This window comes from Mizuhopecten yessoensis, unplaced genomic scaffold, assembly GCF_002113885.1.
Source record: "Mizuhopecten yessoensis strain PY_sf001 unplaced genomic scaffold, ASM211388v2 scaffold1391, whole genome shotgun sequence".
NCBI lineage: Eukaryota > Metazoa > Mollusca > Bivalvia > Pectinida > Pectinidae > Mizuhopecten > Mizuhopecten yessoensis.
Genome location: NW_018404023.1, coordinates 295,195 through 310,880, shown reverse-complemented (window position 1 = coordinate 310,880; position 15,686 = coordinate 295,195). Strand labels below are relative to the sequence as shown.

The following is a 15,686-nucleotide window of genomic DNA, read 5'->3' as shown; positions in this document are numbered from 1 at the left end:
CACTGTATAACAATCTGAACAGTTCATTCTGTTACAGCATTAGTACACTGTATAACAATCTGAACAGTTCATTCTGTTATAGCATTAGTACACTGCATAACAATCTGAACAGTTCATTCTGTTACAGCATTAGGACACTGTATAACAATCTTAACAGTTCATTCTGTCACAGCATTAGTACACCATATAACAATCTTAACAGTTCATTCTGTTACAGCATTAGTGCACTGTATAACAATCTGAACAGTTCATTCTGTTACAGCATTAGTACACTGTATAACAATCTTAACAGTTCATTCTGTCACAGCATTAGTACACCATATAACAATCTTAACAGTTCATTCTGTTACAGCATTAGTGCACTGTATAACAATCTGAACAGTTCATTCTGTTACAGCATTAGTACACAGTATAACAATCTGAACAGTTCATTATGTTACAGCATTAGTACACAGTATAACAATCTGACAGTTCATTCTGTTACAGCATTAGTACACTATATAACAATCTGAACAGTTCATTCTGTTACAGCATTAGTACACTGTATAACAATCTGAACAGTTCATTCTGTTACAGCGTTAATCTGAAGTCCGGGGTTGGAATCCCGGTCTAGCTCTGCCGAATGTTTTACACTCAGAACACTCTTGTTGACCATATTTTGTTTATTTCGTCTTTATGAAAGTCCCACAAGGTACGGTTAGCTTTATCAGAAAAAAATTATCAAAATTATAGTCATGCTAGTAAAAACGGTTTCCAACACGCAGTTACTTTTTATGGCAGTGGTACGGGGATCCTTAAACAGTCTCCAATACTTTGTTACAGTTTTCGGCAGTGGTACGGGGATCCTTAAAGCAAGTGTTCAAAAGAAACAAATTCACTTGATATGGTTATGTTTGATATACAAAATCTCCACATTACATCATCATGTTATTAACCTACCAGGTACATTATATCTAAATCTCTATATTACATCATCATGTAATTAACCTACCAGGTACATTATAATATATTTAAATTTCTATATTACAGCTGGTCCACGATTTGAGGTGTTCAACTTCGACTCCAAGGTGATGATCAGCAAGACAAAAATTCACGAACCTGTCGTGTTCTGGACGTGGCTCAACTCTGACATCATCGCCATGGTGACAGACACACTCATCTACCATTGGGACCCCTGGCAAGGTAAGCCGCCACAACAGTAGGTGTTTAACTAGCAAACCATATTGTGATGTAGAAAGTATGGGGAGTGGGCGATCCAACATCCGTTCAAAGAGTTAAGTAAAGTCCTGTGTTACCCAGCAGACGGATTCCACAAGGAATACACCGGTACAGCGGTAGTAGTAGAGTTATCAATAGGTAAACATGACCATGACAACGATGTGCTGGGCTTACTGGCTTTAATCAAAATTAATTAAAATGACATTAACTAGTAAGTGTAATTTTTAATTTTGATTAAAGCCAGTAAACCTAGCAAGACATTTAATCAAAATTAATAAAAATTATGTTAACTAGTAAACGTAATTTTGATTAAAGCCGGTAGCCCAGCAAGACATTGTCACGGTCATCTTTACCTGTTCATATTGTGATGTACGTAGTGTACAAACAGATCAACTTAAATTTATTTTACAGCAATTTGAAACAATATTTTCCAATTTAATCACTCTTGTCAACTTGTCAACCCAGAGGGAATTGCACTGAAGGTCTTACAAAGGAGGAAACTGGAGTACCCAGAGAAAACCTGGGTGATTGGGCAGATGACCCTATACAGAAAAACCTCACTATACTGCCACCATTTGTCCAGAGAAGTTTTGGCGATATAAAGGGGTTTGGCGATAAATGGAAGGAAATGTATAGATAAATTCTTAAGAAAAGAAAAAGGGACATTGAAATATGTCGGCGGTAAAAGAGGTAGCAAATGAAACGAGGGGCATTATATCGAGGTTTTACTGTAGCTTTTGACACCAGTTTAGTAATCAAAGCCCACCTCTCTTGGTAAAAGGCGAGTGTTTTATCCACTATGCCAATTTATCCCCTATCAGATGTAGTCTTATACTTAACTGGAACTGTGTGAAAACTTAAAAGAGATGATACGTAGCATGTAGTCTAGTGGTAGGACGCCGGCTCGTGACTGAAGGATTGCAGGGTCGAGTCACGGCACGGCACTGTGTTGTATCTTTGAACAAGATACTTTACTACGCTTGTTCCAGTCTACTCAGCTGTAAATGAGTACATGGTTGGGCAGTGCTGGAATTGTTGAATGCTAGCTGTTAGCGCCTAAATGGCAGCACCGGCTGTATGCTCCCCAGGTAGTGGAGAAAAGATATTGGCTGGTTGCAAAGGCCCTATAACCACAGATAATAATTTGTGAACCGTTTTGAGATGACCTTCGAAATAGGTTGTGGTAAAGCGGTATATAAGAACCTCCAATTATTATTATTATTTTTATTAAATTAATTGTAAATAAACTACAGAATCTAGAAGTTTCTGCTCCATCTTTCCTATTCTAAAAGGAATATTGTTTTTAAATGTCTTTGTTCTAGCAGACAATCCCCCTGAGCGAGTGTTTAGTCGCCATCCGAGGCTGGCTTTCAGTGAAATCATCAGCTACAAGGCTGACCCGAGCCTCAAGTGGTTAGCAGTTACGGGACTTACACCAGAGGTTAGTACCACAATTACAGATTATTAGACTCTTTCATGCCAAAAGGTGTAGGACTTGAAAATCCTGAGAGTGGAATTTCCCTATCCTACACCCTTGGGCATGAATGAGTATTTTTTTCTCAGTCCAACTACCAGAATTAGCTGAAAATGCATTTGGACCGGCTACCGTTTTGAAAATATCAATGTTTCCCCTGAGCTTTTTTGGCGAAAACGAATTTGTCAGCGAGATTTAGCACACCCCATCAGAAAAACTGATCACATCTATCTAATGTGTATGGTAAACAGATCACAAAACGTTTTAATCTCATCACATCGCCTTTTCTGCATTGCGGCATCAGACTTTTCTAAATTGGTGATGTCGCATCATCGTTGAACCATTGTGACGTCCCTTCACATAAAATGGGGTGTAAGATAGAAATTTCTTACACCCCTTTCTTACCCTGGACAGCTCTATCTTACGTACAAGGAAATGAGAAAAAAATGTTTCTATTCTACTAAAGCTTTTCTTTCAGCGATGCGTAGATAGATTTGTATATCAGACTTTCCTGCCACCACTTGTATAAATTTATCAAAATTGAGGAAATCTTAGCAATGTATTGTCTATGGGAAATCTTAGACTTGAGGAAATCTCAAGAATTGATATGTTTTATACAAGCAGGGCACGTCTGTTTATCAGAATGCTGTCATTTACATGCGTTTTATTTTCAAATAACTGTTAAACTCTGTTAATACAGACTTGGATGCTCTGTATCTTCTCAAAGTTTGGTCTAATGGCAATTAAATTTAAATGCTAACGTACACTGTAGATATGAATTTGTGGGTTTTTTTCTTGTTACCAATTTTACTGACATATGTTGTTCCCAGTTCCGAGGGACCCTGGTACTGGTAAATATATGATAGACTTCCTGATCAAAACTTAAGTAATCTGTTTCTAAATTAACACAAAACGAAAGAGTAACTGAATGGGAAAAGCTAGATGGGTTCCGAACTTATGTATTGGTAAAGTATGCAATAACTCAAGTTTGCCGTAACTAAAGGAAGAAAATCTACACGTAAATATTCGTTTGGTTAATGATCTGTAATAAATCGGAAATAAAAGTTGAAAAAATCTGTAACTTCAGGAGAAGAGAATCTCAGGGATGACTCAGCTGTACAGCGTCAGTGATGACATCACACAGTGTATTGGTGCCCATGCGGTCAGTTTCTCAACCTATCACTATGACGATAATCCTTCAGCATCCACCGTCATGTGTGTAGCGTCTAGGGAGACTTACGACCACGGCAAGGTAAGGTTACCATGGCAACCCCAATGACCTGCAGGTAGTCCACAGCATGTTGTGGTATCACCACAAGGTAAGGTTACCATGACAATCCCAATGACCTGCAGGTAGTCCACAGCATGTTGTGGTATCACCACAAGGTAAGGTTACCATGGCAACCCCAATGACCTGCAGGTAGTCAACAGCATGTTGTGGTATCACCACAAGGTAAGGTTATCATAAAAACTCTGTCATGGTCAACTTCTTTGTTGTCAATGTTGTGTTACCAGTACAAGGTAACTTACCTGCAGTATGTCATGTAATCATAGCGAAGTAATAGTACCATGGTAACTGCAAGTTAAGGTTAACATGACAACCCCTTCACAATCAATGTAATATGACCAAATATTAATATCATTACCGCGACAACTTATTCATATTCTGTGTCATGTAACTATGGCAAGGTAAAGTGACCATGACAACCCTTCACAATATTCGGCATTTAACCAAAGCGAAGTAACATTACCACGACAACTTATTCATAGTCTGTATCATGTAACAATGGCAAGGTAAAGTTACCATGACAACCCTTTCACAATCTTTGGCATTTAACCAAAGCATAGTAACATTACCACGACAACTTATTCATAGTCTGTGTCATGTAACAATGGCAAGGTAAAGTTACCATGACAACCCTTTCACAATCTTTGGCATTTAACCAAAGCGTAGTAACATTACCACGACAACTTATTCATAGTCTGTGTCATGTAACAATGGCAAGGTAAAGTTACCATGACAACCCTTTCACAATCTTTGGCATTTAACCAAAGCATAGTAACATTACCACGACAACTTATTCATAGCCTGTGTCATGTAACAATGGCAAGGTAAAGTTACCATGACAACCCTTTCACAATCTTTGGCATTTAACCAAAGCGTAGTAACATTACCACGACAACTTATTCATAGTCTGTGTCATGTAACAATGGCAAGGTAAAGTTACCATGACAACCCTTTCACAATCTTTGGCATTTAACCAAAGCGTAGTAACATTACCACGACAACTTATTCATAGTCTGTGTCATGTAACAATGGCAAGGTAAAGTTACCATGACAACCCTTTCACAATCTTTGGCATTTAACCAAAGCATAGTAACATTACCACGACAACTTATTCATAGCCTGTGTCATGTAACAATGGCAAGGTAAAGTTACCATGACAACCCTTTCACAATCTTTGGCATTTAACCAAAGCGTAGTAACATTACCACGACAACTTATTCATAGTCTGTGTCATGTAACAATGGCAAGGTAAAGTTACCATGACAACCCTTTCACAATCTTTGGCATTTAACCAAAGCATAGTAACATTACCACGACAACTTATTCATAGCCTGTGTCATGTAACAATGGCAAGGTAAAGTTACCATGACAACCCTTTCACAATCTTTGGCATTTAACCAAAGCATAGTAACATTACCACGACAACTTATTCATAGCCTGTGTCATGTAACAATGGCAAGGTAAAGTTACCATGACAACCCTTTCACAATCTTTGGCATTTAACCAAAGCATAGTAACATTACCACGACAACTTATTCATAGCCTGTGTCATGTAACAATGGCAAGGTAAAGTTACCATGACAACCCTTTCACAATCTTTGGCATTTAACCAAAGCGTAGTAACATTACCACGACAACTTATTCATAGCCTGTGTCATGTAACAATGGCAAGGTAAAGTTACCATGACAACCCTTTCACAATCTTTGGCATTTAACCAAAGCGTAGTAACATTACCACGACAACTTATTCATAGCCTGTGTCATGTAACAATGGCAAGGTAAAGTTACCATGACAACCCTTTCACAATCTTTGGCATTTAACCAAAGCATAGTAACATTACCACGACAACTTATTCATAGCCTGTGTCATGTAACAATGGCAAGGTAAAGTTACCATGACAACCCTTTCACAATCTTTGGCATTTAACCAAAGTGTAGTAACATTACCGCGACAACTTATTCATAGCCTGTGTCATGTAACATTGGCAAGGTAAATTTACCATGACAACCCTTTCACAATCTTTGGCATTTAACCAAAGCAAAGTAACATTACCACGACAACTTATTCATATCCTGTGTCATGTAACATTGGCAAGGGAAAGTTACCATGACAACCCTTTCACAATCTTTGGCATTTAACCAAAGCGAAGTAACATTACCACGACAACTTATTCATAGCTTGTGTCATGTAACAATGGCAAGGTAAAGTTACCATGACAACCCTTTCACAATCTTTGGCATTTAACCAAAGCGTAGTAACATTACCACGACAACTTATTCATAGTCCGTGTCATGTAACTATGGCAAGGTAAAGTTACCATGACAACCCTTTCACAATCTTTGGCATTTAACCAAAGCGTAGTAACATTACCATGACAACTTATTCATAACTTGTGTCATGTAACTATGGCAAGGTAAGGTTACCATGACAACCATCTTGTATTCTATGTCATGTAACCACTGCTAGGAAAGTTTACCATGAAAACTCTTTCATAATATGTCGTGTGGCTACAGAACGGTTACCTTACTGTCATTTATCCATGACATTATATGGTTACCAAGACAACCCCCTTAAAGTTAGTGACATGTAACTATATCTAGGAAGCATTATCCTGACAACCCCCTCATATAGTTTATGTCATGTAAAAGTGGCAGTGTCAGATTACCATGACGACCGTTTCATATCATATGTGGTGAAATTACACAGGTACACAGGCATGAGGTTTGATCTGAAAAAATCCTAACTTGAAATTTACATCAAGAATCTTTTTCGTATCAAATTCAAGTCAATTTTTCTCCAGAAATTGATTGGTTTTGCTCTTTTCATGTAAAATTGACATGAAAGTTTGACCTGAAATTGGCCGGACTTTGACATGAAAAAAAATCCTTGATGTCAATTTCAGGTTTCAGGTCAAATTTACCTCAAAATTTTTGCCTGTGAAGACAAAAACATAGTTACAAGATAAATTTACCATGACAACCCATTAAATTGAACCTCTAGTCCTGGTATTGGAAGGGCAGGTTACACTAACAACCACCCATATTTGGACGTGATTTGTGTGATGACTATTTATAGAAAACTGCTGCCTTGGTAACAATGGTTTTACAATCCAAACGTCTGACCCTAAAGAGCTGTTGGTTGTTACAGGTTCATGTTATAGAACTGGGTCCTTACAAGCAGGGAAACTTTGCTCCAAGGAACAACTATGACCTCATCCAGTTTCTGGACGATGTTGACCGTTATGACTTCCCAATATCTCTGCATGTAAGTACTGTAATATGTGTCTTATAGTTAATTATTTCCAGAATAAAAGCTGATAGAATTTGACCTAGAGAAATAAAGGCACTCTACTGTATACCCTTTCACCACCGTAGACCATAATGGTCTCATCCAGATCAATGTATGGTAGAGTTTACTGAAGTTACACAGGGATTTAAGGGTTCATAAGTAAGCAACTATTTCAATATCTTTTTCAGTGATTGACACTGTAGTATGCATGATTTTGTATGGTCTGTGATTTTTTTTTTTATTAAAACTGATTTCAAAATTGCAAAATAATTGCTAGATAATCACATTTATAATTCTATGATCTGTAGGCATGTTGTATTAAATTACGTTTAATATGTTTGATATCTTTATACTTCATAGGTATCATGCAAGTATGGCCTGCTGTTTGTATAAATACGGCCTGCTGTTTCATATAAGTACAGCCTACTGTTTCATATAAGTACAGCCTACTGTTTCATATAAGTACAGCCTACTGTTTCGTATAAGAACGGACTGCTGTTTCATATAAGAACGGACTGCTGTTGTGTATAAGTACAGCCTACTGTTTCATATAAGTACAGCCTACTGTTTCATATAAGTACAGCCAACTGTTTCATATAAGTACAGCCTACTGTTTCATATAAGTACAGCCTGCTGTTTCGTATAAGAACGGACTGCTGTTTCGTTTAAGTACAGCGTACTGTTTCTTATAAGTACAACCTACTGTTTCATATAAGTATGGCCTGCTGTTTCGTATTAGTTCAGCCATCTGTTTCGTAAAAGTACCGACTGCTGTTTGTATAAGTACGGACTGCTGTTTCGTATAAGTACGGCCTGCTATTTCGTATAAGTACAGCCTACTGTTTTGTATAAGTACAGCCTGCGGTTTCATATAAGTACAGCCTACTGTTTCATGTAAGTACAGACTGCTGTTTCATATAAGTACGGCCTGCTGTTTCGTATAAGTACAGCCTGCGGTTTCGTATAAGAACGGACTGCTGTTTCATATAAGTACAGCCTACTGTTTCTTATAAGTACGGCCTGCTGTTTCGTATAAGTATGGCCTGCTGTTTGTATAAGTATGGCCTGCTGTTTGTATAAGTATGGCCTGCTGTTTTGTATAAATACAGCCTGCTGTTTCGTATAAGTATGTTCTGCTGTTTCATATAAGTACAGCCTACTGTTTCATGTAAGTACAGCCTGCTGTTTTGTATAAGTACAGCCTGCTGTTTTGTATAAGTACAGCCTGCTGTTTGTATAAGTACGGCCTGCTGTTTTATATAAGTACGGCCTGCTGTTTGTATAAGTACGGTCTGCTGTTTTATATAAGTATGGCCTGCTGTTTTATATAAGGACGGCCTGCTGTTTGTATAAGTACAGCCTGCTGTTTTGTATAAGTATGGCCTGCTGTTTTATATAAGTACGGCCTGCTGTTTGTATAAGTATGGTCTGCTGTTTTTTATAAGGACGGCCTGCTGTTTTGTATAAATATGGCCTGCTATTTGATACATGTATTTCAATTATTTGTAGGTGTCGTGTAAGTACGGCCTGCTGTTTGTGATAACGAAGTATGGCTACCTTTATTTGTGTGACATGGAAACGGCCGCCTGTCTCTGTTGTACACGTGTCTCCCTCAACGTTATCTTCACCTCCACCCTAAACACGGACTCCCAGGGCATCGTAGGCGTGACCAGAGGAGGCCAGGTACTGAAACATCAGCCCCACCCCCCACACCTTGCCTCATATGAGGATTGTCTTAGGGAGCTGGGTGTTAAGCTAAACCTCAGCAATCAGCTTCTTTATGTTAAACAGTTCAAGTTGTATCATAAGCAGAGGCCATCTTATCAAATCACGAGCAGGCAGAGTGCATTGTACCAGGAATAAGTCCTCATTGCTGTATACTGGGAAATTTTCATTGCAGTTTAATTTTCACCTTTTTCCCCCTCCGTAATGAGGGCAAATTTATCATTACAGTGAACATAAGTTACCAACATAGTAGACATAGTTATTCAATGTGACAACAAATTAACACTGGGGGAATATGGATTATTCTTGCAAAGAACAAAAGTTTGACTGGGCGAACATTTCCCGGTATACTCTATGTTTTAGATCTCTGTTCTCTGAGCGGAGGCCGTCTTATCAATTTACTCGCCATAATGAGGGTGAATTTATCATTACAGTGATCATAAATAAACAACATAATATGTTTAGTGATTCAATGTGAAGGGCGAGATTAACACTGGGCAATTGGTTTGGTTTAGTATTGTTTAACGTCCTATCAACAGCTATAAAATGGATTATTCTTGCAAAGGACAAAAGTTTGACTGGGCGAACATTTCCCGGTATACAATATGTTTTAGATCTCTGTTCTCTGGACCACAGTGCGTTTCTGTTGTTAACACTTATTTTGGAAAATGAAAAAAACTTGCTGAATATGTTTGCAGTGATAAATTCTGCATTTCTAGTTTTAACTGTGTACTTGTACTTGTGTATGAGGTAAAAAAAATAATTTCCGTTTCCAGATTGTTACCGTGGATATCAAGAAGGATGGCTTCATCAAGTATGTGCGGGACACTGCTAAGAAGACGAACCAGGCTAACCGTCTGGAGAAGGCCATCTCCATACAGATCGACAACGATGGGGACAAACATGTGCCCCAGGACAATAGTACCTCCTCCCACAGACAGAGGGAGCCCAGTGCTCACTCTCTACGGGACGCCAACAGCAATATACCTGACTGACAGTAATAGTGACATCATAAACTTGACCTCTGTTGTCATGGTAACCCTTGGATGCAGGCATTACCTCTGTTGTTATTGCCGTGTCTGTCACCAAATATATCTCCTGTATTTGACATAATAAGGGTGCCAAAGGGATTTTAATATTTGAATGCTTGTTTTAAAATACCAGATTTGTGTATGGTTCCGATTTTATAGTTTCTGAAAATCACCTGGTTTGTTTTGTTAGTTAGACAACTTCTGTCAAAAAAGTAGCTGGTATAAGTGTATTATACTTCAAGCTGCCATGGACATGGATCATCATCTGTTGATAGTGACCAATGCAAACTTTCAGAATAATATTCTGCTTTAGTAACGGGGTATTTAGCCTTTGACAGGGATAAAGAGACCTTTGTGTCTTTGTCACAGTGGGAAAATAATCTGAATAAGAGATCTATTGTAATAGGAAAAACATGTCTAAATAAAGGTGCCCTACCTGTAATTTACCCATACAAAGTGGCCTTATTATGTCAAATGTGGTAATTGCATTTGGGTATTCACTTTACTATAATACTGTACAAGATACTATTTAGCTATGGATGTAAACTGACTTTTGACCTTTTGACCTTTGAACTCTGTTAGAGGATCAATAGTACCATTCAACTCCAATTATTGTGTTGGTCGCTGAATATGCAGGCGACCTATTGTTACTATGGTTACTGCGCACCGACCTGGTGCCATCTTTGTCAGACGGTGGATACCATGGTGACCTCTGACCTTGACCTTTATACAAATTCTAGTCAGCAGAACTCATGGTGACATGTCAGTATTTTGTGCAGCATTTCTACGTTTAAAAATGTTTCATAAGATTTTCATTGATTCGATCTGCTTTAAATTTTTCATTTGATCTCGCCAGCACTTGTCAATATCATCAAGGTAATCAATTTCATGTACAGATCGTTTATAACCTATCAATCATGTGTCACAAAAGTCTCATTCATGATACACAAGAAAACATGTTTAACTGCCATAACTATGACCCATTAGTAATAGTATACTGTCTACTGGGAAAATTTAGCTGCAGTTTAATTTTTCGCCTTTTGTCGCCCATCGTAATGTGGGCTAATTCATCACTAGAGCAAACTTCAGTAAACTACATAATATGCATTAACAATGGGCAAATATGGATCATTCTGGCGAAGGGCGAAAGTTTGACTGGGCGAACATTTTGCGGTATTCTGAGTAAGCGATTCATTAATTCATTTGACAACCCTTCACCTAAGCAGTATTAAGGTCCTTTTATTACTTATCATTTCATTAGATTTGGACTTAATTTAGTTAATACACATATGCTGTTGTCTGTTTCTATTTTGTCTCTAATTTTCTCTCTCTCGTTACTTCCAATGTCTCATGCAATGATAAGAAAGGAAAGATACTTTTTGTAAAAAGATCTTATCGTACAAAAACGTGTTAAGATCGTAATGATAGTCTAGCTACATTAAAAGTTGAAAGTAGGTCTATTGTGGTTGCCGTGACAAAGTTTGTTTGTTTTAGGAAATTTTATGTCAAAGTCTACAGTACATGTATGTAGCTTGCTACACTGAATACCATGTTCTCTACAATAGCACATAGTGTACCATTGTATACAATATCACATTGTATTGTATTGTACCATTGTATACAATACCACAAAGTATACCATTGTATACAAAAGCACATTGTATACAACTGTATACAATATATGTACCACATTGTATTGTATTGTACCATTATATACAATACCACACTGTATTGTATTGTATCATTGTATACAATACCACATTGTATTGTATTGTACCATTGTATACAATACAACAAAGTATACCATTGTATACAAAAGCACATTGTATACAACTGTATACAATATATGTACCACATTGTATTGTATTGTACCATTGTATGCAATACCACATAGTATACCAATGTATACAATATTACATTGTATTATATTGTACATTGTATACAATATCACATTGCATTGTACATTGTATACAATACCACATATTATACAATACCACATTGTATTGTATTGTACCATTGTATGCAATACCACATAGTATACCAATGTATACAATATCACATTGTATTATATTGTACATTGTATACAATATCACATTGTATTGTACATTGTATACAATACCACATAGTATACAATACCACATTGTATTGTACATTGTATACAATACCACATTGTATACAATACCACATTGTATACAATATCACATTGCATTGTACATTGTATATAATACCACATATTATACAATACCACATTGTATTGTATTGTACCATTGTATGCAATACCACATAGTATACCAATGTATACAATATCACATTGTATTATATTGTACATTGTATACAATATCACATTGTATTGTACATTGTATACAATACCACATAGTATACAATACCACATTGTATTGTACATTGTATACAATACCACATTGTATACAATACCACATTGTATACAATATCACATTGTATTGTACATTGTATACACTCGGCATCAGTTCTGCGCTATCACAAGGAGACAAACACGAACATATCGCAGCCTCCCAAAATACACACACATACACTACACGCATGCATCTTGCACACAGGGGAGGCCGTCCTTAAATGACCTTAGCTGTTAATAGGACGTTAAATAAAATCAATCAAACAAACAAACAAAATGTATACAATACCACATTGTTTACAATACCACATTGTATACAATATCACATAGTATACAATACCACATTGTATTGTACATTGTATACAATACCACATTGTATACAATACCACATTGTATACAATCAAACAAACAAACAAACAAAATGTATACAATACCACGTTGTATACAATACCACATTATATACAATACCACATAGTATACCAGTGTATACAATATCACATTGTATTGTATTGTACCATTGTATACAATACCACATAGTATACCATTGTATACAATATTACATTGTATAATATATTGTACATTGTATACAATACCACATAGTATACCATTGTATACAATATCACATTGTATAATATATTGTACATTGTATACAATATCACATTGTATTGTATTGTACCATTGTATACAATATCACATTGTATTGTATTGTACATTGTATACAAGACCACATAGTATACCATTGTATACAATATCACATTGTATAATATATTGTACATTGTATACAATACCACATTGTATGCAGTATACAATGGAACCTTGTAAATCCAGTTTCGTGTGAAAATCCAAGAATCCAGATGATAGAGATTTTGGCATAGTATTTTGTCTCCCTATATGATTAATTGTTGTTTATAAGTTTTTATACATTTGACTTAAATCCAAAAGTGTGACCCATTTTGGGAAACAGACAAGTTAGAAAATACAGATATGACTAATTGTTACATAATTCCACCAGGAATTGATATAGTCTGGTTTCTGTGCCGAAGTTCTGTACAACCTGCAGAGGTTTTGTGTAATGGCAGAATGGTTTCATGCTGGTCCCTTTCTCCTTGTCGAGTTCACCATTTTTTATCAACAGAATCTTGCCAGTGTTCCTGTCTCAAGCCTGAGTTTTTAAATGCTATTTCAGCTTTATTGGATTGTTCCTAAACTTGAGCAATTTGCTTTCTCTGTGGGGAAGTTTTAAAGGAAATAATCTTAGTTATGATACATATTTTGAAAAGTGAAATCATGAGTTTACCGGTAATATATATGATATGACTACTTTTGCTATTTAAAATCCCCATAAGAAAAGTGTGCATTCAGGATTCTATTTAATCAGTTATGGGTGCTCAAAACAATGGTTTTATGAGTGTGCCAGTCTGTTTTCCGACATTGAATCTAGCTTACATGTAGTTACCCAAGGCCACCAATGGGAGATCACCCAACATTCACTCTGAAAAGTCGTGCTCTGTAATGGACTTTATAAATATCTATAGTATGAAATGTTCAGAGAAAAATACCAAACATTTGCTTATAGCTCTATTGGATCCACAGGGTTAAGTGAATGCAGTTAAATTGGTGTATTATGTAGTGCGGTAGACACTTACAATTTCGCATTATGTAAGCATTATTCATGGCAATAACGATTAATATAATACAAGTAGAATTATGCGGTATATCGATGGCTTTATGAAGAGTTTGTTTGATATTTGTAATAATACCAGTAAAATTATATCCAGGGCTTTTAACTCATTCACCCCTGAAGAAACATTTGAACTCTTTTAATTCAAAGGTTGGAATAGTTCATATAAAATTTCAGGGGTGAATGAGTTAAGAGCATATTTGATATTCATATTTGCTGTAAACAATTTTTTTATAAGCAAGGAAAAATTTTGAACGAATGAGTAGAATTTATTATAGTAAAAGTATTTCGCTTGATTTAAACTCTGCATATTTACCGATGCACAGAAGTTAAATTTTAGTTTTATAAAGAAGAAAATGTCGCTGCTATAATAAAATGTCTGTTGCTCACTGTTATTGTTAATTTGTGGAGCTACATCGAATACATGTTTTTATGGTTTTACCCTTTATGTTTTACATAAGGCATTTAGGGTTTGAGCCCACTGCCAACACTGATATATATCCTTGTGCCAAATGTTACGATACATATATATATACCAGTGGCTGGACACCGATTTATAATGACCATACTGTACATGTCAATAGGTTATTCCTCGAAGGCAGGAACATTTTGAAAACATGAAAATCCGAAGTAAGATATATGAGTAGGTTTTGTATTATCTAAAACATATATCCGGCCCCTGTGTACAAAATGCATACATTGTAGCTTTAATACTGTATACCGTGAAATTTTCGCCGCTGTTCAACTTTTATCTTTTTTTCGACGTTCGTAATGAGGGCGAATTTATCACAATAGCGAAAATAAGTACACAGCATACTTTATAGAAATAACATATGTCAAGGGTGAAATTAACACTGCACAAAATCCGATTCTATCGCTTAAGGAGCGAAAATTTGATCCGGAGAGAATGTTTCACGGCGTACAGTAATGCAGTATTAATGGCAGGCTCGTTTTAATACCGATCGCAATGTTTATGCGACTACTTTTATTTTAATGGTATTTCAAATATTTTGTTATATGCAGTGTTATGCTTGTTGAATTTAGAAACGTTGTTATCGTGTCATTTCGGTATCCTATATATAGAAATGTTGATATGAAGTCACAAGATGTTAAGCTAATGTCATTGTATGTACCATGGTGGATGAGTGGGTTTACAGGATAGTGGCACCAAAGGAACCCAGACTCTGATAATCTGAAACATTTCCTTTTCTATCTCCATTACTGGTATATAGCTACTCAGGTTTGTTTTGAAATCATGAAAACAGAATTTATTCTTGATTTAGAATAAAATTTGATGGATTTTATCATACTTTTGTAGAGATTTTACTATACTTAAGTACATACACTCTCTAAATAGACCACCTGTGTTAAGAGACAACTTTTAACGTTTCACCATTGTACGGATTTCTTTGGGAACTGAACGTCGTAAAAGACAATTTTTTGGTATGTTGATACAGGTTACATTCTATTACACAGTATCTCTGATCACAGTCAGATTTTCTGTTTTATATTTCGTGGTTTGTTTGTTTGAGGTTTTATCCATAACAAGAGTTTTGCCTAGTTTACGTAGTAGTGGTAGTGTACATTTAATAAAAATCTTTGTAAATAA

General features: G+C 36.2%; 1 protein-coding gene across 3 annotated transcripts in view; it reads left to right on the top strand.

The window, feature by feature from the left end:
• LOC110461246 (clathrin heavy chain-like) overlaps positions 1 to 11,760 on the top strand; it is a 46,613-nt gene extending 34,853 nt beyond the window's left edge. The window contains exons 4-10 of one of the 3 annotated variants that reach the window (XM_021514659.1): positions 1,030 to 1,182; positions 2,544 to 2,659; positions 3,780 to 3,944; positions 7,129 to 7,245; positions 8,779 to 8,952; positions 9,771 to 9,965; positions 10,049 to 11,760. In XM_021514659.1, the coding sequence (XP_021370334.1) occupies positions 1,030 to 1,182; positions 2,544 to 2,659; positions 3,780 to 3,944; positions 7,129 to 7,245; positions 8,779 to 8,952; positions 9,771 to 9,965; positions 10,049 to 10,102 (974 nt within the window). In that variant the 3' untranslated portion in view covers positions 10,103 to 11,760. Of the gene's footprint in view, positions 1 to 1,029; positions 1,183 to 2,540; positions 2,660 to 3,779; positions 3,945 to 7,128; positions 7,246 to 8,778; positions 8,953 to 9,770 lie in introns of all 3 variants that reach the window. The other 2 variants (XM_021514650.1, XM_021514667.1) reach the window with 2 other exon arrangements.
• Positions 11,761 to 15,686: the final 3,926 nt, after the last annotated feature.